At 54.1% G+C, this 27,638-nt stretch overlaps 1 protein-coding gene across 1 annotated transcript; it reads right to left on the reverse strand.

The window, feature by feature from the left end:
- Window positions 1-8,624: 8,624 nt before the first annotated feature.
- LOC119096503 (transmembrane 9 superfamily member 2) lies at window positions 8,625-26,665 on the reverse strand. The gene is made up of 15 exons (XM_037219413.1): window positions 26,359-26,665; window positions 23,320-23,387; window positions 23,051-23,150; window positions 22,610-22,757; window positions 18,810-18,931; window positions 18,315-18,426; window positions 17,874-18,034; window positions 17,303-17,479; window positions 15,356-15,500; window positions 14,681-14,858; window positions 14,020-14,194; window positions 13,086-13,222; window positions 11,718-11,829; window positions 10,508-10,679; window positions 8,625-9,748 (listed from the first exon to the last, which is right to left on the reverse strand). The coding sequence occupies exons 1-15, from the start codon at window positions 26,491-26,493 to the stop codon at window positions 9,681-9,683; spliced, it is 2,010 nt and encodes a 669-aa protein (XP_037075308.1). The 5' UTR covers window positions 26,494-26,665; the 3' UTR covers window positions 8,625-9,680.
- Between the last annotated feature and the right edge of the window lie 973 nt (window positions 26,666-27,638).

Raw genomic sequence — 27,638 nt, forward strand, 5'->3', positions numbered from 1 at the left:
TAATTAAGAATGCTCGTTCTGTAGGCCATTTTGAGCCACCTGCTTGCACTCAAACTCTGGTCTGTTATGTGTCGTTCATTCTGTTCGCGCCCACATCGTATCGCAGCAATTAGCATGTCTGATGTATAAATCTGTAGCTAACGTGTGTTGCGCCATGACGCGCCAAAACCTCTCTAGTATTTTTCTCTGCGCTTTAATGGGCAGTCTGTAAGAAAATCAGTTAAAAAAGATGAGTTAATAATGTGCGGTCTGAATTTTGTGCCATGAGAATGGATGCGTCGTGGCCAGGCCTACGCGTATATGTGAAATCAGTTATCTTGCATAGATACATACTGCGTACAGTTTGGGACGACGGTGAATTTTCCACGAGTTTAATGAAAGGGTTTTTGTCACCATGAGCTAAATGTGTCACAGATGCTTTGCGTTATGACTCCTCGCGGGGAGCGATGCACAAAGTCCTACGCGGTACGTAGGCGGTCGTCTAGCCCTAGGCTGAATGGTCCCATCCCCTACAGAAATCAGGGAGTTGGCTATTGGTTGATTTCTCCGTGACCACAGATGAGGTGGGACGCATTTTTGCACGTCGCTGGCCGCAAGCGAGAGAAGCAGCGGCATGAGTATGGTACCTGTGATGGATTCACAACTCACAGAAAGTGAGACTCGCCTTTCAGCTGCCTTCTTGCGACTCGCAGAAGGTGGAAGTCGGAAAAGGGCGTTAGGCTGTCGGAAAAGTTGGTTGATTTTTTCCATTGTTGGATTGACGCGCGGCCACAGAAAGTGGTTCACTAATATGACACGATTGACTGACCCTTAACAGCGCCAGTGAGTGTTGTCACTGAGGGTACCGTTGTTGGAATCCTTACAGCGACTCCAGAAGGTGAAGGTCGCACATGTGAGCCGGCGAAAGGCTCCGGCGCGCCGATGCTTGATTCTGGCGACAAAATATTAAAAGCCGATGAGGGATTCCGGCGTATCGATAAGGATTCCGGCATTATTCTGGGACGAGGGAAGGTCGGGCTACTTGGTGACGCCGCGGTTAACCTTACGCCTGATGGCTGCTATTTACTGGTGATAAATCTCGAGGTACGCGTGGTATGTGACTGTATGGTTCCGCTCATAATGGGGGGGGGGGGGGGGGGTCTGATCGCCGTACATACCCTGCGCAGATTGTGCGCAGAGACAACACTATGGGCCTCCCTTTACTGTGACGCGGGACAAGCATGCATGAGATGGTGTGAATGTATGAATGTTAGCTGCGGATTCCCAGTAAAGTGGCGTTTGCTGCCCATGACGAGAGCACTCGTTTCGTAAAAGCCCATGTAATGTCCGTGCGCCAATATTTTCGCCACCGTTTACAGTCGCCCCAGTCAGTGGTTTATTACAGGGAGTTGCCTTGATGGTAACTGCCTGTAGATCAATACAGAAGGCCATCTAGCCAACAGCCGCCAATAACAATGACACGTATATTTAATGTAAGCAACTATGATTATTGCCCGCAGACCTATTATTCCCAAGGAGTTTTTTGTAAGGCTGATTGTTAGGGAACACAGCCACTATTTCCAGAAAGGTATTCATAACATTATACATTTTACAACATCATGTGCGAATACGTAACTTCAAAAAACCATACAGAAACTTCACCTAAATTATTTAGTCAGTTACGGCGCTTGTTGCTTTTATGCCAGCTGGGCTTTGGGAATCACGTGCTTGCCGTTTGGTGTCGGTGGGAAATCCGTCGGGTGAGCATGGCAATTTGTTGAAAAATGAGGAGCCAGTACTCCTAGTCACGCGAACGGCAAAAATCAAGTTGAAGGAAACAACGACGATATATCGAAAGAAAATGCGTGTAACATAATGAATCTCCGCGTAACGCAAGCTGATCTACATTTCCTCAGTTTTTTTCGGAAACAGCAGTGAATGCTGAAAAGAAATTCGTTATTTTTTAGGTACCACATCAAGCGAGAGCTTACGATTTTTCGAGTAATTTGCAAGCACAAGACCTAAAAACTACGGGATGGTAGTCACTTGGGTCCTCACCTCCCCTTCCGGCCTTTAGCAGAGGTACAATAATGGCCTCTCTCCATGTCAGTGGGTAGTCATCCTTTCACCACAGGAAGTTAAATGTGCTGAGAAGACAGCGCAGTGAAGAGTGCGGGAGGTGGCAGAGCATCGGCGTCATGAACACCATTAGGATCTTTTGTTGCGTGGCGAAGAGTTTGCATGCCTTCTTCAGCTCAGTCATGGTGAATGGGTCGCTGCAGTCCTCAGAATATTTTGAACGATGACCAGGGGAGTCCAGTGACGGCGACTCGCACTGCCTCCTGTGTCGAGCAGACAGCGTCGCATGTGTAGAGATTGCGGCGCTTTGACGGAGTTCTTGCTAATTCATTCGCGACGTCGGTGGGGTTTGTGAGAGCGACGCCTGACACCTCGAGTATGGGCGCAGGCGAAGAGGAGCACCTGCCTGCGATTCTCTGTACTCTCTCCTCACCTGGCTGGTATTGATATGTCGGTTCAAACCGGAGACGTACGTTCTCCACGTCTATTTGGCAGCTAAAATCATACGGCGTACAACAGCTCTGGACTGCTTTGACAAAATCAGATTCTTTGTCGCCGGATAATGGTCAAAAGTTTCCTAAGCGCTCACTCTCTAGCCTGTAATTCTTCCCGTGCCGTGACAAAATCAGTGTCTTTGTGCGTAATGTTTGTCTTTCAGTCCCCTCTAAACCTGTCCCGCTTGGCCGCGTGCAAGTCCCACCTCATGGGCCTCGTGCCCAACTCCGCGACGGCTGCCACGCTCAACCAGATTGGGAATTGTCTCTTCCCAGCAAGTTATTGCCCACAGTCCAGAACAGACGTGAACGTATGCAAGGTGAGCGGATCGATAAATCGAGGGCGGGAGAGACTGATGAGGCATGCTGGCATGCGTGGTCTCGCCGGTGTTCAGGAGACAATTCTGTTTAAGACACTCAACCTTGTGCCCCTTGTGGTCGGCGCATATTGATCTCCGGACCGTGTTGTGGCTATCGAAGTCTCACAGCAAGACAGACAGTGGTGGCAGCTGGTCGACATGAGTCTCGAGGTCCGTCAGGCACGTGTCTCAGGTGGGTAGTAAGTATGATAAGCATAGGGTTGTGGGGAAGCACTTCATGTACACGGACACTGCCACCGCCTGCAGCGTGGTACGGAGGCAGAGTGACCTCGAAGGCACACCGTGGTGAGGTGCCGCGGCCACGCCCCGTGAACCACCGAAGTGGTAGGCACGTCTTTCCGATAAAGAATGTGGCATCTCGAGTACATAACCGTATTCAATGCCAGCCTCGTATCTTGGAGCCATGCCACCGCGGGGGACTTCTGGTGAAATACGCTCTGGAAATCAGTGAGATTGGCTCTTAAACCCCGACGGTTTCATGGTAAAATTAGTGCCATACGATAAGACGCCAGTCCGCCCAATTAAAAAATGTCCGTCGACCCCACTCCGGCGAGGAACGACTGGACCCATTGCACGTCCCTCGCACCCCTCAGCTTCAGCCGGACCTCAGTGGCTGCTCGGACGGATCCTCGGTGGCCCTCGCACCCCTCAGCTTCGGCAGGACCTGAGTGTCTCCTCGGACGGATCCTCGGTGGCCCTCGCACCCCTCAGCTTCGGCAGAACCTGAGTGGCTCCTCGGACGGATCCTCGGTGACCCTCGCACCCCTCAGCTTCGGCAGGACCTAAGTGGCTCCTCGGACGGATCCTCGGTGACCCTCGCATCCCTCAGCTTCGGCAGGACCTCAGTGGCTGCTCGGACAAATCCTCGGTGACCCTCGCATCCCTCAGCTTCGGCAGGACCTGAGTGGCTCCTCGAACGGATCCTCGGGCTGCCACCCTCTGTCGGCGATACCCGCCAGGGTGGGGTGCTTGGAGGCGCGGCCCGCAGAGGGAGACGGTAATGTACACAGGCTCCGCCCTCGCACGCCCGGCGGCGGCAAACGGCGAGGGTCCGGCCAGTCCAGACGATGCCGGAGGGCTCACAAGCGAGAGACTCTCACCGCGCCCGGGGCGGCGGCCCAGAGGTCCAGAGCCGCCGGCCGGACGGATGTTCGCTGTGGTGATGGACTCGTTGCGGGAGCTCGCGCCGGGTCGTGTCGGGGAATGACAGAACTTCGGCGTGCCGTCGTGTCCGTGGGCACGACGGTGGTCACAGGGGTGCGCGATCCCCGACATCGCTAGACTGTGGTCCGATGGTCTCCCCCTTTTGCCTCACTAGGGCCAGACGACAAGGGCTTTGTCGTTTGACCGGCCGGCGCAGGTTCCCGACGGCCGTTGACACAGAAGGGGACCCCGTCCGGCGTCCCGGAGGGTGCGAAGCAGTCTGCCGCAGCCGCATGAGCAGTCCTCGCACTGGGAGCAGCAGAGGCAGCCACGGAACCGCTGAGGTTTATCACAACCGGGTGTATGAAATCCCTGACTGCCATGTGTTTGAACGCATCTAGGTCAAGGGAGCCAAGGGCAACTGCCGTCTGCCAAGGAGCTATCAACTGCTGCCAACAGACACGTTGGCAGCAGTTGACGACATCGACAGCGGCTTCGTGGTCACGCGTGCGACATCACCGTCACTCCTCCTAGGGAGTGCTTTCTTAAACCTACGCCTCGCCTCCCCGAACGAGACACCCTCCTTGATCTTGATCGTCATTACTTCCCTATTCGCAAGGAAGCATGACATGCCCTACAAGAGCCGGCGAGACGCTCTCCGCACTTGGCGTGGTACGTGACCTCAGTGGTGCATTTCATAGACTGGTGCTCAGTTGAAGCGCGCCGCATGCGCCTTACCTCCTTCTAACACCTGTGAGTGACATTCCATAACTCTGGCACCTGAAGCAGCGGATAAGATCAGACACTTCCATCCTTACATCCACAGATATTGCGTGATGCCCAACGTACACTTTCGACGGTAGATTCAGCCTGTTGAAAGTTGAGATGTCTGCGTCGGTGTCTACAAGCTTTCTGTCTGCGCTTCTCCGGATTCCCCGGCGGCAGCCAGCCCGTGTCTCTCTAGGCCATGGAGTATCTTGTCCTCAGACACTGCTCCACGGTCCCAGCGTGGCATTGCTCCCTTCGCAGAGTTATTTCCAGGGTGCGGTCCCACGGTGATCGGCACGCTGGTGTCTCCTCTTCCTCTAAGCCGAAATGTGAGTTGCTAGCCTGCAAACACGCATTGGATTTCTATGTCATTGGTAATGAATGCCTTTATCGTGCCGCGTGCGCATCCGCACAGTTTTCTGAAGTGCATAGTTTTGGGATGGCCTGCTCGCACTAGAAGGGTTAACCCGGCATTGATCGGGGGGGGGGGGGAGGAGGGGAGTCAAATCCGCCCCTGACCAATTTGGCGATAATTAAAAAACGCCTTGAGATATGGCTGGAGCATTTTAATAGCTGCCATTTAAAAAGTTCAAACACAAAGTTCACTGTCAAAATAACACCTGTGAGAACATTATAGATCAAGTGTGAGTGACGTCAGATCGACGTTACGTGTTTCGATTTTTTTATAAAAGCGCATAACCGGAGACAAACTGATGCAGAAGCGGAACGAAAGAGCTTTTTTATATCTGTAAGCGAGAAATGTAAGCCAATTAGCCCATCATTCACATACCTTGTCATTGTATTGTTTAAGTGTTGCACATGAAATGTTGGGATGTCCAATGCCAAAAACATTGATAAAAGGTACACTCCGCATTTTTTTTTTGGACGGAGCCTAAAGGTTATGAAGACATGAAAAAATGTGTCCTAAACACGAATATTCATGCACCAAGTTACAATCAATCATATGTAACAATGGCTGAGTAATATCTTGAGCTGCATTGCAGCTCATGTTGCCCAGGCCCGTGGCGGTGGGCCCAGGCCCGTGACGGTGGGGCCCGGGCCCGTGCCCAGGTGGGCCCGGCCCCGTGACGGTGGGCGGCCGGGCCAGGCCCAAGACGGTGGGGCCCGGGCCCGTGCCCAGGTGGGCCCGGCCCCGTGACGGTGGGCCCGGGCCAGGCCCGTGACGGTGGGCCCAGGCCCGTGACGGTGGGGCCGGCCCCGTGACCGTGGGCGGCCGGGCCAGGCCCGTGACGGTGGGCCCGGGCCCTTGCCCCGGTGGGCCCGGCCCCGTGACGGTGGGCGGCCGGGCCAGGCCTGCCGCGGCGGCGCGGTGACGCGGCGGCGGAAGCCGCTACCGTTTTCCCCTGCGAACTGACGACCATGTGCTTGGCGGCAGGGTTGAAGGCATCAGGCTACACCGTGGGCAGGGCTGAACCATCGACAACGACGCGAAAATCGATCTAACCGCTTGTTTACCACCGGAGTCATCCATCTGACCTGGACCTTAGATGGTTTAGGAACAAGTAACAGCTCTTGCTCACCAGTCTGATATCCATGATTGCGGCTCAGCTCCCCCACTTTGTGTTCAGGTGGATCAAATATGACAGAAATAAACAAACTAAGATAGCCACATTGACCAACGTTATTTGCACGGCACGTGATCTTGGCTACGGGCTTGGTGCGGCGCGTGCAGCATTGAATGCCCTCCTATGTAGCATGTTGAAGCAGGGCGCAATGATTTCATACATTATGATGCGCTTCTAAATGAATGGCGTTGAGGGAACGGTCATATGTTCCAGCTACATTCTTAAATTTGAGCTTAACCTCTGACCTCAATACACACTTGAACTTACGTTAGTTGCGTGGTCTGAGACCACGCGCCACGGCGCCATCGGTTGTAATTTGAATTTTGAAATTCGGCCTGGTCGTTCTTGAGATAAACAGGGGGGAGGTGGTCAAATCTGTCCCCGCCGGTCACTGGTGTGCCGCTGAGGAACCCGCTCAACGTGTGATGAAGTTTCAGTGGGTTCGGTTTCCCGTCGACATCCAGGTTTGCTCTCGTGATATCAGATGGTGCGGCAGTGGTGCGCCGGTGTCAGTTCCGCGACGCAGGTCACTCGAGCGCTAGGAGCAGGCAGGTGAGGCAGACTCGGTGCCGTTAGGGGTCACTCGAGTGCTCGGAGCAGGCAGGTCAGGCAGACTCGGTGCTATTAGGGTCTCCAACTCGGGCTGATGTTTCCACGTTGAAGGAGTCGCTGTTCGTGGCTTTCGGTGGTGAGTTATAATTTACATTCAGCACTGGGGGTCTCCACCCGCCTCGGAGCCTAACTGGGGACGGTTCAACAGTCCCCGGGGGTGGTCACCGCTAGGACTACCCGTTGCTAGCGTGACCGGTGTCGGTACTAGGGCTACCCCAGGACGAACGACGCCTCTCACACGGCCAGGTCTCACCGGGAAGACCCCTCCCCGCCCCGACCGTGGTTCAGCGCCGCCACCTCTTGACCCCTTAAGCCTCCGCGCGTGGCGAGGCGCCCCAAGTGCAGACCCGCACAGAGCACCCAGCCGAAGTGTGAGCGACAAGTCGCGATATCTGTGTGAGGTTTCACATGCCCTCCCCCCCCCCCCCATTCCCCCGGATGTCCCGGTCAGAGCCGAGTGTTGAGACGCGCCGTGACTGACCCGTACGACGCGCCCCTCAGCCACCAGGATCCGATCAACCCGGGGCGCGGGCGAGGGGCATGGCGACCCCGATAAAGCAAGAATGAGGAGTGGTGAGAGGGCCGGGCGCAGAAATGCGGGCGATGGTAAAGCGGCGCGCGGCACAAGGAGCGCGGCGCGCAGCACAAAGAGCAGGTGTTCACGTACCAGCAGGTTTGATAGACCCTGAAATGAACAGCTTGCGCTGTCCACCCGCTGTCGGAGCTGGGATCCGAGGGGGCACTACTCCCCTACACCGGTCAATCCCGGTGCCCGTGCGCGAGCGTTGAAAAGAGCTCATCTTCAATGGTGTAAGTTTTCCTTCCTCGTCAAGTTTGGTAGAACGAGCAATCAAGAACTGCAGCAGCGGTTCAGTCACGCCAGTATGGTTGAGGCCGTTGTGTCGATTTACTATCAGTTTGCTTCATGATTCGGCGCGCTGGCTCCTCGCCCACCGCAGGGCCCAACAGGGGAACGGGCCGCTTCAATGGGAGACACCGCCAGGGATGATACCAGGGCGCTGTCCGCAGACTTGATCGCCAAAAGAGTCGCTGCGGGAGCCGCCGGGTACGAGTTAAGCTCGGTTCACAGGGGCTAACCAAGCATCCTGACTATGAGCCGGGACACGGGCCGACCAGGGTGGAAGAGGCAAGCTCAGTTCTCGGCGCCCCCCCCCCCCCCCGACTAGGATTTGGAGGAAATGAACAGAAGCGCTCCATTGGGCCATCTTCATGGCTACGTCTGGCCATTCTCATGACCTTAAATAATTTGGCGAGAACTCTCTGCTGGCTTCGCCAACAATAGGCCCACCGAACGAAGCACCCCGCATTTGGGGGAACATCGCCGTTGGTTTCGCCGACAACTAGGCCCACCGAACAAGACACCTCGCATTTGGGGAACGAAACGCCCGCCGCCGAGACCATGATACGTCACGGCTACGAAACCATCCCGCGGCGGAAACGGTCGCGGCCGACATGTTCACCGATCGCTGTCGACGTGTCTCAGCGGGCTTTGGGCAGCGCCGACTCTGTGGTGGACAATGAGCTGTAGGCACATGATCTTCGGTTAAACACAAAACACATCAGACGCCTGGTTTATGGTATATTTATTCTCCCCTGAATAGTGCACTACAACAAAATCAATCTGTAAGGCGTAACAAAACGACACCATCTCATTTCGGTCGCACTGTAAGGGGATGCCAGCACGAGACCGCCGCTGAGGGCCCGAGCTTGGGCCGACCGGGCCCGAGCCCACAGCAGGCGGCGAGGCGCCGCTGAGGGCCCGTACTTGGGCCGACGCCCACAACCGACCGGGCCCGAGCCCACAGCAGGCGGCGAGGCCCCGCCCTACCGACCAAGCCCAGGGGCTCACGTCACCCACAGCCGGCGCCAAGAGTGAAATGGTCAGCAATGCACGAATCACCAGGCGGAAGAGTGCCCTAATGCACACAACACGACTTCAATGGTCCATATCGACAACTAAGATAATTTGACGATCATCCACACGTCCGTGCTTTTACTGGGCTGCAGATTTGCACACATGGCCGTATTCCATTCACAGTCAGGAAATGCCCGAACAAACGACACAAAGTATTTGACAGTGTGGTTAAAAGTGTCGTGGCGATCACACAAATGTGCGCCAAACAGCACAAGCATGACAATGAACGCAGAACAGAGTTCCCGTAACCACATCCAAGCAGAGGCGCACCACAGTCTAGTCATTAGTTGTGTGTTGAGCGCGTACACTCACTGGACGAGACACCACACAGGCGCACGCCAGCACTGTCGTCGCACACAGCCCTGGCGCACGGGGCACGCGCGCACCGGGGCGAGAAGGCCGCCCGCAGCCAGCACGCGGCCCGGACGCAGCCACAACCGCCACCGACCACCTGCGCACGGCACAGACTCGCCGCCGATCGCCAAGGCACGCCGCGTACGGGAGCCGGGGAGGGCCGGCCTCATCCTCTGGCCGCCGCCGCCGCCGGCCAGCGCAGTCCGTAACCAATAAATAGCGCCGACCCGGCGGCGAGCGCGCCACACCGCGCCGCGCCGCGCCGAGCCGGCCGACCGGATCACGGCCAGTCGGGAGGGGGAGCTGGCGTGCTGTTGGCGGCGCCGGGCGTACGGCGACGACCGACTCCTCAGTCGACCTTCACCACGCTGTAAATCTTGCGCACGAACCAGAAGCAGGCCAGGTAGCCGATGGTGCCTAGGCAAACAGGGCCACAAGGCGTTACTACGCTACCACCACAGCACCGGAGGACGCCACGCCCCAGGAGCAGGCGCCGCACCCGTGAGGCACGCAACAGCGCACGCCGCGCACGTCTGATTAGTGTCATAAGTCACTGCGTGTAGGGAACAATGTCCACGCTAAACGATACACAGAAAACTACTAAATTGCTCATTCGAACCAAGGCTCACCCAGAAACACTCAAATGTTTCAAAAAGTGGCAGCCGGGAGGGAAGCATTCTACCCACGATGGTTTTTGTTAGCAGTCAGCTTACGCATCGTTTCCCAGTAACTGATCTAAAAAGCTGCTGAATTCTTCCCAAGTATCATAGACATTCAGCCGGCTTTATTGCTACGCGACAGATGCGTTCAATGTCCAGTAAAAAGGTGATATTGCCAGCAACTCGCTTAATCCGCCTATAAACGTGCGGGCAAACCGCACATGGGTGCCACTCTGTTCGCCTAGTTTCTCCAGCGCTTGGCATTGGTCCTTGATGTTCATCAGAACCCCTGTCATCTCCATAAACGTCTTAAGTTCTACCCGGTCTAATGACTGAGCCACTGTGGCCAAATGTCGGCTGGCCAGCAGCCAATCACGCTGGAGCTGGAGTCGCAGTGGCGGCCTGGCCGATAGCGCTAGTTCCTTACACTGCTACCTCCCGAGCTGAATTTACAATCACCGTGCTGCAGCAGTGGTAGACAACGGAGGTTGCCACCACGCCGGGCAGCACCACGCACCGGTCATGATGAAGAACAGGAACACCATGATGGCCGTGTAGCCGAAGTACAGGAAGATAGAGGTGGGGTCCACGATGCTGAGCTTGGTGGCGAAATAGTGGCAGCAGTAGATGAACAGGTAGAATGCGGTGAAACCCGAGGTCATGAAGCTGCGCCACCACCAGTGGTAGTCCTGTAACACAGCACACCCTGGCCACGTCAAAACAATAATCCTCCGACGGCAGCCCTGCCGGAACAACAGACCAACGACAACAGTCTGGACAGGCTGCCGACATCGGCCGGACAGGGCACCCACAGCAGCCAGACAGGCCGCCGATGGCAGCTGGACAGGCCGCCGTCAAGAGCCGGACAGGCCGCCGACAGCAGCTGGACAGGCCGCCGACAGCAGCCGGACAGGCCACCGTCAGCAGCCGGACAGGCCACCGTCAGGTGCTGGACAGGCCGCCGTCAACAGTCGGACAGGCCACCGACAGCAGCTGGACAGGCCACCGATGGCAGCTGGACAGGCCGCCGATGGCAGCTGGACAGGCCACCGTCAGCAGCCGGACAGGCCACCGTCAGCAGCTGGACAGGCTACCGAGAGCAGCCAGACAGGCCGCCGACAGCAGCCGGACAGGCCGCCGACAGCAGCTGGACAGGCCACCGTCAGCAGCTGGACAGGCCACCGTCAGCAGCTGGACAGGCCGCCGACAGCAGCCGGACAGGCCGCCGACAGCAGCTGGACAGGCCACCGTCAGCAGCTGGACAGGCCACCGTCAGCAGCTGGACAGGCCACCGAGAGCAGCCGGACAGGCCGCCGACGGCAGCTGGACAGGCCGCCGACAGCAGCCGGACAGGCCGCCGACGGCAGCCGGATAGGCCGCCGACAGCAGCTGGATGGGCCACCGTCAGCAATATGACACTTCACACTGCACGGCTGACATATCGGACTGTGCCCCCTTCCAACGCACAGACCATCGGTCCGAAAATGCACAAACACTATACAAACGACAGGCCGCAAACGCTCCTCAGTCGTACCACTGGCCATAACACAGAATCCACTGCACAGCAGCCAGCAATCTCACCCAATACGAATCACCCTCACGTAGGACGCTTCCCCACTGCCTTCCTGGTCATGACACATAGCTCTAACAGCTGGTCATGAAAAACACACTCTCCTCTCCCATCCCCTCCGCGACTCCCACGAGCAGACGACCTGATCCTGACCGACCTCAGCGCACAGGTGGAAGTAGCAGAGCAGGATGGTGGTCTCAGAGCACGTGATGACCAAGATGACGAACACCAGGAACAGGAAGCCGAACATGTAGTACATCTGGCTGGACCTGCGGAGAGGAAATGCCTCTAAACAGACTACCAACAGATTGCACAACCAAAGTTCTCATGTCACGAAGTACTAAGGACGGTCCCCGTGAGGAACAGTACCAGTAGCTCCTCCTGCCTTCCTTGTCCCATAAGCTGCGATATCAAATCATTCAAATTTTTCGTTATAATGCTCGTTTAAGCGTTGTCGGGTTTCTGTACAGAAACATGGGATTCGTTTAGACCCGCATAAGCACCGATTTCGATTGTGCGGTGCCCCTGCTGACAGACGACAGGATCACCAATCGTGTATTTCTACGCTTGGAGCCTGCGCGTGGAAGAGTGCCGTGCAGTGGCGTGGTTCTGTCCTCTCCACTGCGCTAGGAAGGGGCGGCAATCGCATGATGCGCGACGACACGCTGCCGCTCACCATGGACGCTGGCGTTGGCATGCTAAAATTCGCCACCTCTTTTGCAAAACCAACGAACGCTCATAACTGTCTACCACGTTCCGCATCGTACATGTTAACTCTGCGTGCTCATGCCCAACTAATCGTAGTTTGTGCATCAATGCTACGATACTTTAGGTGTTATCCTGATGTAATCCCCCAGTAACACAACCTCTGTTGTGTGTGACCACCGAGCACCATGAGCGATATGCGGCTGGACTTGGGTTTCTAGGAAAGGTCACGAGAACAGCCCGCCCCTAGCTTCTGGCATGCCTTCCGGACTGTTCCCGGTGTGCTCACTAATTTTCAGTAAAGCAGGCTAGCAGCCTGACGCACCCCACGGAGAAAAAGAGGGAATCGGAGCTTAGCCAGATCTCTGAGTTACATCAGTGAATGTTTGTACAGCGGTCTTCCCCCTACGCATGACGGCAATCCAACACAAATAAATAAGACACCCGCGGTAAGGGCGCTCGATGGCGACATCGGGCCCACATTGTTGATGCAGTTTTTGACGCACCAGTCCCAGGCTGCGACAAAACTCTGTCCCCTTGCACAGATATTGACGCCATAGCAGTCATTACAGATGCAACAACTACATCGTTTTGACATTACACAACCACACCATTTCGGTACTATGACGCTGCCTTAAGGGATACTGATCTACTGCAGCGTGTTTATGCCGTTCTGCCGCACACCTGCAGATGGCCGAGGCAAGCCACGGGGGGGGGGGGGGAGGGGGCTTCACACGCAGTCCCAGTGCCATGTGTGTGGGGGGGGGGGGGGGGGGAGGGGAGCACGCGCAGTCCCAGAGCCATGGCAGAGGCCGCTCACCAGATGGAGCTGAGGATGAAGAACAGCTGGACGAAGATGCAGCCGAAGGGCAGAATTCCGCCCATCAGCACGCACGGCACCGGGCGCGTGTAGATACTCTGCTCGGGGATCTGGCGCGGGATCTGGTTGGTGCGGACCTGGCGGCGGGCATTCGTCAGTACACCAGCACGACCATGCTGAGCGGCCGCTGCGCTCCGCACAAACACGGGACGTTCTGTGACCCGAGAGCCCCACAAGACAAGCAAGGGTATTTTGTTCACAATGCACAGTCTGCCGTTAACCGCACACTGTGACGTACCTAAACGGACTGGACATACCCAAAAACATATTCCGTTAAATGTGTCGACAGCTGCGATGCGCTCTCCTCGTACATTCGATATCTTTCTTTTGGCTACTTCCGTTTTAGCTGCAATAATTCTGCGAAGATTCGGTCTTAGCACCCTGAGCATTTGTACCATAGTATTATAGTCGAAGACGAAACGCCAAGAGGGTAGCACTTAAGGTGTTCACGATAACCTCTTGAGGGTTCAAATGGCACTTATTGTAATAATAATTTCCTGCTCCTTCTGGGAAAATAAAATCCGAGCTGACGTGGGTGCTTCCTTGATGATTTCTCTCAGAAAGCGACGATGCCAAATTTAGTTGAATACCGCATTTTACATGATCACAGGCCTGCCAACTGCTTCTGACAACCAGCCACTATCCTGAACACAACAGATAGTCCCACCCATGACTATACATTGCTGTGTTAACAGATGACACATGTTCTGCAGTGCTGGAGCATTCAGTGCGCCCCTGCCGCAGCCAAGCCACGAAGCGCGCCCGAGAGCAGCCGCCGGTGGCGCCGCGCGGCCTCCCTCAATCCGCGCCCAGCGCCCGAGAGCAGCCGCCGGTGGTGCCGCGCGGCCGCCCTCCGTCCGCGCCCAGCGCTCACCGGATGTTCCAGCACGCGCTTCTTGAAGCCGAAGTAGGCGCCAACGAAGGTAAGCGGCACGGACACACCGAACCAAAGCCCGATCAGCGCCAGTATAGTGAGGAAAGGCAGTGCCGCCGACGAGCCGTGCGCCCACAGCACGAAGTTGAGCAGCAGGGTGATACTGAACACGATCCTGCGGACGGGCGGTGGGCGGGGGCTCAGCGGAAGCACCGCCGACACACTCCTCAGCGGTCCGATCCCACTCACGACAGCCACAACATCTAGCGGAGCGAACGTCTCAGCCAACCCCTGGGCACAGTGACTTCTCTTCTACGGGACACAGGCATTGTCAATAACGATTACGTTGGCCGCAGTCATCCACTCCACGGCGATTGGGAGCAGGCCTCAGCGGCACAGCCTGCCGCACGCAACGCGTCATCAGCCAATGCGACGTAACAATTTTCCAAGCCTGATGCATTCCACACCCGTGACTGTTTCCACCAAGTCCTAAATCTACAGCGACACCGAAACCGCACATAGGATGCACATGAGAGGTGCAGATTCTGTGCCAGCGCGGCGGGTGGGCGCGGCCCGGAGCTGACTCGTCCGCGCCGGCGCACACTGTCCGCAGAGCGGCGGCCCGACACCGGCAGCGGGGCGGCAGCCGGGCGCGGCTCACCCCGGGCACAGCGTCGACGTCAGCAGCACGTTAAGTCCCCACTTCTCGCCGCCAAACGACTTGTAGATCCTGGCGGCCACGTAGCCGGCGGGCGTGCCCAGGCAGACGTACAGGACGAGGCCACAGGTCATCAGCGAGCCGCGGTTCGCCGGCGACAAGAAGCCCAGGCACGCGAACACTGCAGCAGCACGTCAGAGGTCAACACAATCGCTAATATGGACAGTAAGTGGTCAGCGCCGACACTGGTGCAGGCAGTCAGGAGCCAGCGCCGGTGCTGGTACAGGTCAGCGGCGCAACACAGGCAGCACAAGACGTAGTTGAGTGAATTATACAGTAGCTGTAAATTTCTTGAATGAATTTTCAGCATACGGTGAAAGGCATGTGTCCGCATCATTACACGATGCATCCACTTTCTTAAAAAATAAAACAGCTTTAGGAGTAACAATACGTCCAGGTACCCCATTCAGCCCTTAGCACGGACCACCATATCCCAGCAGTTCCCTTCCAACGACGAGCGCTGCACAGTCCAACTATCAATACCACACGTTGAAAGAGCACCAGGTGTGAGGACAGCGTCACTGCCGTGTCAACCATGACACGGACAGCCATCAACGCAAGGCTGGCCCGAACACGGCTGAGGCGCGGGGGCCACCACAGCTGCCGCCAGTCACCCACCGAGTGTGATGAGCATCATGGAGAGCACCTGGACACCGGAGCCGACCAGAACGGAGAGCAGCATGCCGTGTCGGGGCGGTCGGAACACGTCGCCGTGCACCAGTTTCCAGCCAAACTCCTCCTGAGAGTCGTCGCCCGACTCGATCTGACGGGTAGCCCGCCGACCGTCACTCCCAGCCACGGTCAGGAGCGGGCGTCACCTCCCAGCTCCGGCCGGGGACGGCTGTCACTCCCCAGCTCCGGCCGGGGACGGCTGTCACTCCCAGCCCCGGACGGGGACGGCTGTCACTCTCCAAACACGGCCAGGGACGGCTGTCACTCCCAGCCCCGGTCGGGGACGGCTGTCACTCCCCAGCTCCGGCCGGGGACGGCTGTCACTCCCAGCCCCGGACGGGGACGGCTGTCACTCCCCAGCTCCGGCCGGGGACGGCTGTCACTCCCAGTCCCGGACGGGGACGACTGTCACTCCCCAGCTCCGGCCGGGGACGGCTGTCACTCCCAGCCCCGGACGGGGACGGCTGTCACTCCCCAAACACGGCCAGGGACGGCTGTCACCTTCCAGTCCCGGCCGGGGACGGCTGTCACTCCTCAACCACGGCCAGGGACGGCTGTCACTCCCCAAACACGGCCAGGAACGGTTGTCACCTTCCAGCCCCGGCCGGGGACGGCTGTCACTCCCCAGCTCCGGTCGGGGACAGCTGTCACCTCCCAGCCCCGGACGGGGACGGCTGTCACTCCCCAGCCCCGGACGGGGACGGCTGTCACTCCCCAGACACGGCCAGGGACGGTTGTCACTCTCCAACCACGGCCAGGGACGGCTGTCACCTCCCAGCTCTGGCCGGGGACGGCTGTCACCTCCCAGCCCCGGACGGGGACGGCTGTCACTCCCCAGCCCCGGACGGGGACGGCTGTCACTCCCCAAACACGGCCAGGGACGGCTGTCACCTTCCAGTCCCGGCCGGGGACGGCTGTCACTCCTCAACCACGGCCAGGGACGGCTGTCACTCCCCAAACACGGCCAGGAACGGTTGTCACCTTCCAGCCCCGGCCGGGGACGGCTGTCATTCCCCAGCTCCGGTCGGGGACGGCTGTCACCTCCCAGCCCCGGACGGGGACGGCTGTCACTCCCCAGCCCCGGACGGGGACGGCTGTCACTCCCCAAACACGGCCAGGGACGGTTGTCACTCTCCAACCACGGCCAGGGACGGCTGTCACCTCCCAGCTCTGGCCGGGGACGGCTGTCACCTCCCAGCCCCGGACGGGGACGGCTGTCACTCCCCAGCCCCGGACGGGGACGGCTGTCACTCCCCAAACACGGCCAGGGACGGCTGTCACTCCCCAAGCACGGCCAGGGACGGCTGTCACTCTCCAACCACGGCCAGGGACGGCTGTCACTCCCCAAACACGGCCAGGGACGGCTGTCACTCCCAGCTCCGGCCGGGGATGGTTGTCACTCCCCAGCCCCGGACGGGGACGGCTGTCACTCCCAGCGCCGGCCGGGGATGGCTGTCACTCCCCAAACACGGCCGGGGATGGCTGTCACTCCCCAAACACGGCCAGGGACGGCTGTCACTCCCCAAACACGGCCGGGGATGGCTGTCACTCCCCAAACACGGCCAGGGACGGCTGTCACTCCCCAAACACGGCCGGGGATGGCTGTCACTCCCCAAACACGGCCGGGGATGGCTGTCACTCCCCAAACACGGCCAGGGACGGCTGTCACTCCCCAAGCACGGCCAGAGACGGCTGTCACTCTCCAACCACGGCCCGGGACGGCTGTTGCTCCCCAACCACGGCAAGGGACGGCTGTCACCCCGCACAGGCAGCCGGATTCTGATCCAGCCGACCTACGCACATGAACCTAGCTGCCAAACCCGTGATGCCCGACAGCCCTGCTACACGCGGCCAGCGAGCCAGGTGCGTAGCGCCTGCTGGCCGGCTACGCACCTGGTTGTAGCGAGCAATGTCCTTGTGCAGCGTACGCAGCATGATCATGGCCACCATGCCGGAGAGGAAGAGCACGATCACCAGCGAGTTAAGGATGGAAAACCACTGGATGTTAGCGTTCGGCAGCGAGTCCAGCAGGTAATCCCAGCGCGACGACCACTTGAGATCGTGAGTCTCCTGAGAGAAAGGGCACAGGCGCGGTCAGTGGCGCGGTCTACCAGCGGGTACGAGACAAGCACTGCCTACTGGAGCCCGGCAGACGGGCGCGATCAGTCGAGTCACGCGGAAGATGACGGCGCGGGTGTACTGGATTATAACCAGGCGGCCAACTGACACATGAAAGGCGACAAAACGGTTCTACTAGTCCTTAATGACGAGCCCGGTCCTCGTCCAAGGTGACGGAGTACGAGTGCCGGATTCTGAAAGAGGGTCCGACTCACATGGAAGACAACAAAGTAGGTGTGCTGGACCTTGACAAGAGTCCTAACAGACGCGAAAGGTGCTAGGATCCTGACGAGGGTCCCAGAACACCAGGCGGGTCCGAAGCGTGCGGACGGCGAGCTCGGCTCACGTGGAATGTGACGGAGTACGTGTACTGGACGCGGACGGCGCCGCCGGCCAACTGGTCGCGGCCGCTGATCTCCATAGCAGGCTGCGGGCCGTCGCAGCGCACGCCGTCAGCCGGGTGCTGGATGGAGCGCGGCGTCACCTGCACGCGGATGATGCGGCCACCTGCGACCGCAAGGGCGCGCCGTCAGCGCACGGAGCCGGCACCAGACACGCGGCGCGCCGTCAGGGACGCCGCACGACACGCCGACCAGCCACACCAGTGCTGCTGCGATCTCTGCTCGGATGTTTTGCGACTACACGCGGATAGGTCATGGGAGAGAAGACCATAAACTCAAAACACGTAAGTGATCGACCAAACACTAGTAAATGCTGGCAATACATTGGCATGTCGTTGTCACAAGACAGTCCGTGATGCAAATATCCATACAACTACAAAACGCACCATTGCCTTGAAAAGAGCTGCCCCAAGCCTCGTTCACGCCACTGTGGTAGGTGATGTTGAAATCCAGGTGGTTGTAGACGTAATAAACGTCACTCTTGTGGGCCAAGTTGCTCTGTGGACAGAGGACTAGCTGCAGACATGCACGTTCAGCACTCGCAGGGATCAAACACAACGCTCTCTACCCAGGGTGCGAAATGGCAAGTCATTCGTGTGGAAACGGATGTCAACAAGGTACTGGTGATGGCTGTCCACGGCTATGTTTCGTTTTTACCTTAAGGATACTTTGGCAGCGCCGACGAGGCCAAAGTGACGCCAATCCCCGTACATACGCCACCATAAGGCAAGCCGGGACAGGTAGGGTCATGAGCTTTCGTGGCCACATCCCAAGGCCACGATTTCAGGCACCTAGCACGGTCTTGGCACAAGCACTGGCTCTGAAGCCCTCTGCCCGCCACACCTCTCCGTAATGGTCCCGGCGCTGGAGCGGCCGCTTACACCGAGATAGCAGGAGGGCTTGGCCCGGTTCTGGGCGTCCACGTAACAGCCGACGGGGAAGCCGTTGTTGCAGCTGCGCTCGCCCGGGTCGGTCATGTAGCACAGCGTCACGGGCATGTTGTCTGGCGGCCAGGGCAGCGCGGTCAGCACGAGCCCCCCGCACGGGCACGCGGCCACACGACCCCAGCGCTGGCCACACCGTGCAGTGTACAGCCCGCCACACCACCGCGGCATTGGCATTGTGCGGCACCGTAACACCGCACCAGTCCCACTAGACGACCACTACAAGATACGTGAGATATAGCCAATGCAAACAAATAACTTCTTCAGTTCAAGATTCGCCAGAAGAGGTTGTGCAGGGTGTAGGGTTCACGTTTCCAGGATCAGTGACAGACGTGTGATGCGCCCAGAGGGTAGGGATACCGGTATGCAGGGTGTAGGGTTCACGTTTCAGGGATCAGTGACAGACGTGTGATGCGCCCAGAGGGCAGGGATACCGGCATGCCGTCAGGGTGATGCACGGGAGGGGGGAGGGGGGGGGGCGTCAGGGATTTGGCTTCGCAGCCAAATCCAAAGTCAAGACAGCGACACCACGCTGAAGTCTTAGTCGAAGCAGATAGCTTCGAAGTTCAAAACTGCAGAGCCAAAACCGAAGACAGTGGCTTCAATTTAAAGAAATACAAAGGCAAAGCCAAACCAGTCAGTTCAAAATCGTGAGGCCGAAACCGAAGCCAAACTACTAAACAACGTTTTTTTTGCGCAACAAAACTATTCTCGCATCTGCCTCAACGGTATGAGATCAGAAAATTTAACGGTAGTACGGAGCGATTGAGAACAGGCACCAGCACTGGGATGCGATCTTTTCCGGACTGTTGCGCTCGTCTTGTGTGTTAGCATGCGCACAACATTTCGGACAGAGCTCTCCGGCCGTCGTCCAGCGGCCATAAGAATGAGCGGCTGGTTTTGGTCTTGCAAGCACGCATGCGTCGCAGCCCCGACAAGTCACGGGGTTTACTGAGGTAGCATGAAGGGCAGGGCTGTTTTATGGAGTTACGCCCCAGCTGCGGTGAGAATCACCCGGACGAGGCTCAATCTACGGTCCAAGAGAGTATGTTAGCAAAGTCTGAGTCATAAATATAAACTTGTTCGAACTAAAGCTGAAACTGCAGCAATATGTTTAAAGTATCACAAAGTCGAAACTGAACCCGAAGCCAACCCTTCAAAATGACACGAAGGCGACTGGTTTACCATTTTGCCCACATGGTAGTCAGTTCATTCCTCCATCGAGCGGTAAGGGTTTTGGACCAGCCGTTACAGCTGCATTCATTGAACCAGCTGTCAATGACTTGCAAACCCACAGTCCGTCTTCTCGGCTTTACAAAAGCCTCGCTCCTAACCAATCACGACAGAGCCCGTACGACTTGTGTCCGAACAGTTTTCCGAATCGGTGGGGATCGTCTCGAAAATTTCAAATAAGAAATGACAACACAGTTGCTGACAAATGATGACATTGCAATGTTCGAACAATGCAGACAAAACAGCTCCTCCTCCAGCGAAAGCATACCGATGCCGGAGTGCCATTTCATTCTGACAGACAGCATTCACACTGGGAAACCTAAATTTGAGACATAATAATGGCATTTGACATTGAGACACAATAATGGCAATGACATAATGACATCTGACCGGAGTTACTCGAGAAAATTCGCATGCCGTACCCACAGAACCAGAAAACCGCCCCGTGCGGCGTGCAACTAGGGGTGGGGGGAGGAGGAGGAGGGGGGGGGGGGGGCGATAATAGATTCGTGACCGTAGTCAGTTATTTAGATGACACCAAAAGGAATGCTAGTAACGCCAGACACCTTTGGTCACCGACGTCAACGACTTACATCAGTACATCGGAGTCTACATGTCGTGAATATGAACAGGCCACGAGCTGTCGTTAATTCCGGCTTGACAGTATTAATGGGATACACCGATGAATTCGCATTCATTTACACTTTTGTGATCATGAACCAAAACATCCTAAAAATTACTAATACTTAGAATGGATATTGGTCAAAATGAACAGGTAGTTACAAAGATACGTAGTACAAAGTACAAAGGCAACGCTGGCCACTTCTCCGTTGCTAGGTGGCAAACCTATCAACCTATAGGCGGGTCCGTAGAGTGAGACCAACCTCTAGACGACCTTGAGACCAACAAAGCCCCAAACTGGGTAGTCCCATGGTTTGTGCATGAGAGCGCAGTCAGTTTACACACATCGACTGGCATATCCTAACACTATGACCCATGAATTTATTCGCGCAACAATTCACATATGCACATCAAATTATACCAACAAAGATGAACATTGTAAAATCTGGTTCAATCACTCTAGAACAAATCCAGCTTGGTGCTATAAATTTGCTGCACAAATAACCATGAATTATGCAAAATCATCCTGTGGTTACTTGTATTCACAATAAATGACACTAAACCCATTGTGCAGTAAAAACATATGTATGTTACTTAGAGATTTTAAGAGGCTTATGTTTGTTACTTTATTGAGAGTAAATGCATTCTTGGTCATAATTTTGGCCACTTACCTACAAGGCTGTCATCAACACACCAATTAAACTGACTACACCTACCATGTGCTACTGTCAATCAATCGAGATACTGCCATTATTCTGTCAGTGAAATCACATTTCACTAAAGTATGATCCGTACTATATTAGTACTAGTATTGTACCACTTTCAAAATTTTGAAAATATATTTTCCTAGACTGAGCTTTTCCAGTTTCTGTTAGCTTTCCAACAGAAGCTTCTGTCAGCTGGTTTTGCCTAGCTGAAACTGGCTGGCAAAAGCTGTTTCAGTTAGTTCTGCCAGACTTGCAGGTGTTCTGCCTTCGGATCTCCGTGGCGGGAGGGTGTCGCGTCAGCAGTTGCCAGCAGACACACTACCAGGGGAATCATGTCTGGCAACATCAGTGCAGGTGTTCTGCCTTCGGATCTCCGTGGCGGGAGGGTGTGGCGCCAGCAGTTGCCAGCAGACACACTACCAGGGGAGTCATGTCTGGCAACATCAGGGACAGGGAGTGCCGTGCCAGCCGATGCACTGTCAGGGGAGTCATGTCCGCGAATATCGGAGACAGGGGGTGTCGTGGAAGCGAATATCGGAGACAGGGGGTGTCGTGGAAGCGAACACACTGTCAGGGGAGTCGTGCCAGCGAACATCAGGGACAGGGGGTGCCGTGTCAGCTGACGGACTGCCAGGGGAGTCATGTCAGCGAAGATAAGGAAGAGGACAGCAAGGTGTTGGTGGATCATGCATGGAACAATTGTTCTGACCATCATCCCTATCTAGTGTTTTAGTTTGCACACAACGTTTAGACCAATAAACTCTCTGGTCATCAGGTGTTTGAGCCAACAGAAATCCTGAGAAGAACTGGATCATGCTTGGCTGTCAGCCAGGCATGTGTTACAACTCAAATTCTCTCCCTGTAATTGCTGAGATTCGAACCAGGGTCTTCTCGATTGAGCCAAAAGCTCAACCAACTGAGTTAACTGGGAAGGACCATCTAAGATCCTAAAACATTGCCTCAATCCTACCATAAAACTGCGTCAGTGGATATCATAATGGGCGATCACATCAGTGCACAGCGGGACAAAGGGTGTAAACACACCAGGGACACAAGTGGTTAGTCAGCAGCCATCAGGGACAGGGATGTTGGGGCTGGTGTCAAGATGGCAGGGTCATGTAGCACACTGCCAGAGGGGGGGGGGGGGGCACACTGTCTCACAGCCTGATTACCCACCGACTATGAAGTGGTGCTGGTAGTCGAGGAAAATGGCCCGCTTCAGGTTGGTCAGCTTGCCATTGTTCTTGTCGTCGCCGCTGTTGTAGGAACGTTCACACACCTTGACGCACGTCTGCGGCGTCCGGCCAGCTGGCTCAAACAAAAACTGGAACCAGATGCCAACAACAGCATGAGGCTCAGAAAATCAACAGAAACAGTGGTACTGATATGAACCAGTGAGATGTTCATACACAGCATGTTGTCCTTCCATTTCAATGATTTGATCATTCAAAACTCACAGCTAATTTTAGGCTCTGAAAATCAAACCTCAGTCAACGTGCAATGAAGGTCAACAAATACAAGCCAGGATGGGCCAAGTGGGAGTAGTGCATTTGTGCACTGCAAACTCCTTGCAATGCCCTTAATGCTGACCATTTGATGATCAGTGACCAAACAAACCTCATATGGTGAGGACTGTATGCGCTGGCCGAAGACCACCTGGCCAAGGTTCTCGACCGGGGGTGGTGCTGACTTCTCCTTAGGTTCACAAAAGTCAAAGCTGTGGAAAACAAATACAGTTTGATCATTAAATATACATTTGTGTGATATACCAAACAATATTAGTGGTTCTCTAATACATGACTGGTGGGGGCCATGGCTGGCAACACATTAAAAAGACCTGGTGACAAGGGCTGATACCTTCCATTCCCAGGCATGTAGGTACTTACTAGCTGTAGTCATACGGTATGACAGATTCCAATGACGTCAGCCGGTTGACGAAGACTGGAATCTTGGACTGAAAGAGGAACAGAATAATTAACAACCTCATTTTCATGCTTCTTAAATAATACATGCTCCATTATCTCTAGCATAACTGAAGACTTGTGAGAAAGAAGCATAATCAGCAGAGAATCTTAAAATGTGTGATTTCCGGCATGACTCCATGATGCAAGGGAACACTGCACTACTAGCTGGCTAAAACATTGAAAACCTGATGCTTGTTTTGGAGTGAAGCCTTACTGAGATGTCCATAATGCATGCAATCCATTAAAGGTCGCATCAACATTGTCATGGTCATAAACACTGCAACATATCAATGAAACAAGATTGCACTGGGATCTACTTTACATTAGGCAGCCTCACCAAAGTAAATTTCATATATTTTATCAAAAGCACAGAGACAATTGTTCCCAAATATTTAACCACTCACCCCATCCACCACCAGATGATAAAAAGATACCCGCCAATGTGCAACAATGCCTACAGAACTATGCTTAACACTTACATCAGAGGCTTAACTTTGATTATATCTGAAACATCAAATGTAACTGTGTATAAGTGTGCAAGCATGCAATCCATGAGTGATACAAATGTTTCAATTGATCGAGTACATAAAGCACTCTGCAGCTGATGGTGAAATGGCTGCTGGAGTGTATTTATACATTTTACTAAGAATTAAGATTGGTGTTGAATATTGATAAACATATGTCTTAAATGAGGAGTCCCACCCTGATTCATATTCACCCTGAATCTCACCTTATATGAACACTCTTGATTTGAAAGTAGACAGTCACACCAACCTCAAACCCAATTTAGCTGGGAGGACAATCAATTCCTTCTAATAAGTTGAGAGATTATCCCTTGCAGCAGAGTCCAGGGGCTGAGTGACTGCACATCCCATAATAGTGTCTGAAACTTGGGTGTTTCTTGGTGCTTTTAGCCCCAATACAATTTGCTCTCCACAAATATACACAGGAAAGAATGTAAAAAGTTGTTCTCTGAGAGGGACATCAGATGGAGGCAAGCTGTTCCTGCAACTTTGGCAGCATCACGCGCCACACTCACGACTGAATGAGGGATACTGTCTGTGGGTTACAGTCAAATCTCTACCATATCACACAATCTTTTCTTGCAATGCATGCAGTGCCAGGTCTGTTGCCGCTCACCAGCACGTGTTTAACTCACCTGCCATCCAATGACAAGAACACGCTCACACACCGGGCCCAAGCCCACACCCAAAACAACAGCATCTCTTGATGGACCAGGGAAAAGCGCAGAGAATATCTCGCATGATTCAATGTTTCTGGATTGCACGCAGACATCATTCTAACACAAGAAAAATTGATATGAAAGTATATGGTGTAAACCTTACATGTACCTCTAAATATAAGTTGAATGAATCATACATCATTGATGAATAAGTTATTTTTTGTGCTTTTTAAAGCACATTTCCATTGAAGTTTTATTGGAAACTATCAAAAATGGATATTGTGTAGAACATATAATGGTGATGTCAAACATCATCCCAAACACTCGCTCAGGCACGTGGAAAACCACGGCTCAGCCAGTCTCCAGCTCTTGAGGACTCAGCATTGGGGAGAAGGCATATTCTCCACCAAGAAATCTGAGCTGAATACATGACGAACATGCATAAAGGGGTCATCAAACAAAAGTATGAAATCTTTTAATCGATCCACAGAGCATCCTCACAGAATCATAATATGAGTATAAAGCTAAAGCAGGGTTTCTTGTTCTCTGTTGAGCATAACTTTTCCTCGTGTATTTAAGATTATTTACATTTTTTGAGATCTACCTGTTGTTTTAGTTGGGTTTTGCCAACCAATATTCTTTACAAAATCAATAGTCCAAAAAAGCAATATCAAAACCAATAAATGACCTACAGGAGGTGTTGTTGAAGACTGCTATTGCATGCACACCATTTATGTGGCCTACCCACCTTGTTTTGCCTTGTTTTGGAGCAGCCACATGAGGAGTGGTAATAGCATGACTGGTTGGTGGTGTAGATAAAGGCAATATATATATTTAGCTCATTGTCATACACTGATAAAAGTATTGTATCAGAATCAGTGGCAATGAGCAGATGTAGTGATGCTAACCTCATGCAACTGGATTGCTCTGTGAGGATGAAATAATTCCTGAGCCCCTGCTGGGTTGCCATCCAAGCACCAATCACACAGCAGCCTGATGTCTCAGGTGGTGTAGTTTTGTACATAATTTGGTGGAGTGGGTGAGCAGAGAAATCCTTTACCCCCCTAAAATGGAGCAAACCATGTTCTCCCTGATTTTGACCAAGCTTTTTCTCAAGGTTGGGGAGAGGTTGGCATCCTATCCAACTAAATAGGGAATTACACCCTTGTTCCCAAATTAAGTACATCTAAGTCAGTAAAAGCCTAGGTGGGCATCATGTTGCCCCAAAATCTTTCCTCTGGGTGAGAAAGATTGTAACTGGGCTAGAATGTAGCTGCACTAACTACAATGCCCCAGATACTCCTGTTTATGTTGTGGCTTGCATGACATTTCAATCATAAACTTAGCATTATGTGTTAGCAGGCATGGTGCAACAGGTGAACAGCATTTTAAGCATGTGCTTCTATCAGCCTTTATTGGGACTGACACCTTTCCAATAGAATTATCAATATCAACAACTTTCTATCAGCTTCATTGCTTAAAAAATACAGTAGGTGCAGGCATAGACTTAGGAACCACCTACTTAGGAAGCCAGCAATCTTAGGAACTGCAAACAGCCAATTTCTAATGGTCTTTGGCAATCACTGAGACCAGCTTGAACATCATGTTTACTGTCATCTGCTGCCAAGGAATGTCCTTTAGTGCCAGCCATGAATGTATTGCAAATTCACTTGGGATATTTTAATATTTTTGTTCTCTCCCCCAAGTGCCCAAACCATATTTCAGATACTGTCCCACATGCAGGTAAAAACAGTCACACCAACACACCAAGCAATTACCTTGCAGCGTTCACTTTCTTTTTCCTTCTCACAGTAGTTAACCGGTGCCAAACCCGGAAGGTAGAACGAAAATGAAACATCAGTTTGGACAATGAAGACGCACACCGCTAGCGTAAGTTGAATGTATCGACTCATCGTGTCAAATACACCAAAGCAAAACGCCTCCACCGGCTAACCACTTCAGGAAGCTGAGCACGCGACTTCCGAAATGTCGCTCTCTCCCAGCTTCTATGAATTCAAGCGACAACACTCGAATCGACAACCCTAACGAACACACGCGAATCACAATCGCGTCCTCATCGGATGCGGGGACTGCGACCTGCGCGTCATGTTTACCCATCAGCTGAAAAATAACTTCAGCTACCAAATGCTACCAACTCGCCACGTTTCTTTGGGCCGGCAAAGTTTCCGATCATCAAAGTTTCAGCGAAACTGACGGCCGACTTCTTTTTGCAAGCAGCCAAAGGTGGCATTTCCCATTTATCTTGAGGGGGCTTAAGCCTCCCAACTTGGACTCCAGTCCTCAATTGTGGAAAGGAAGTGAGCTAAATCTGGATAGAAGCCTGCGTGTTGGCATATTTTGGAGTAAGGCTGGGTAGTTCTTCACTGTTTAGACTCCCAACTCATTTCGCGAAACTACGCGCATGCAAGTGGGTACACTTCTGCTTCTGCTGACGACTGCTGGGCATTAGTGCACCAAAGGCTACAAATCATTCAAGCATGTCGAGCATGCCGATGTCAACCATTATGTCATATCTAGTACAATAGCCCGTTCGGGTAACTCACTTAGTTTCGGTGCCGCGTGTTCCGAGTAAACCAGTTCCCGGACGAAGCAGAGCGAAAAAGTTGATCGCAACTAGTCGAAAGAGATGAACGTCGGCAAACATAAAGGGCGAACTGTCGAAAAGGTATAAAAGCCAATAGCGGTGACCTCATCAGCGCAACTACATTGCTATAGCGTTGACATAACACTAGGTGTAATAGCCATGCACGATCATTTTGCTGTGCCGACACCGATCGAGCATTAAAAAGTGTTTATGAGTCTATGATGGAATGTTGATATCGAATGTTTTAGAAATATATAGTTGCCAGATTGGACCGATATCGTAAAGGATGTTAGATGAAAGTTTCTGTGTAACGTATAAAAGTATACAATGAAGCACGACTCAATTTCAGTATCGTGGGCATAACATTGACTGTGTATGATATTCATGCTTAGTGAAATGTTAGTACACTGTTACTTTGGTACCCGCTTTTGACATGCAGGAGATACCGAATGA

The sequence above is a fragment of the Pollicipes pollicipes genome, unplaced genomic scaffold (assembly GCF_011947565.3).
Source record: "Pollicipes pollicipes isolate AB1234 unplaced genomic scaffold, Ppol_2.1 Scaffold_4295;HRSCAF=5057_pilon_pilon_pilon, whole genome shotgun sequence".
NCBI classification, from domain to species: Eukaryota; Metazoa; Arthropoda; class Thecostraca; order Pollicipedomorpha; family Pollicipedidae; genus Pollicipes; species Pollicipes pollicipes.

Coding starts and splice junctions, on each gene's coding strand:
- LOC119096503 (XM_037219413.1), bottom strand. CDS start 26,493: ATGAGTCGATACATTCAACTTACGCTAGCGGTGTGCGTCTTCATTGTC. Junction 23,151..23,319: donor ATACCGTATGACTACAGCTA/GTAAGTACCTAC, acceptor TGTTTTCCACAG/CTTTGACTTTTGTGAACCTA. Junction 9,749..10,507: donor CCTGTTCTTCATCATGACCG/GTGCGTGGTGCT, acceptor CTGTTTGCCTAG/GCACCATCGGCTACCTGGCC.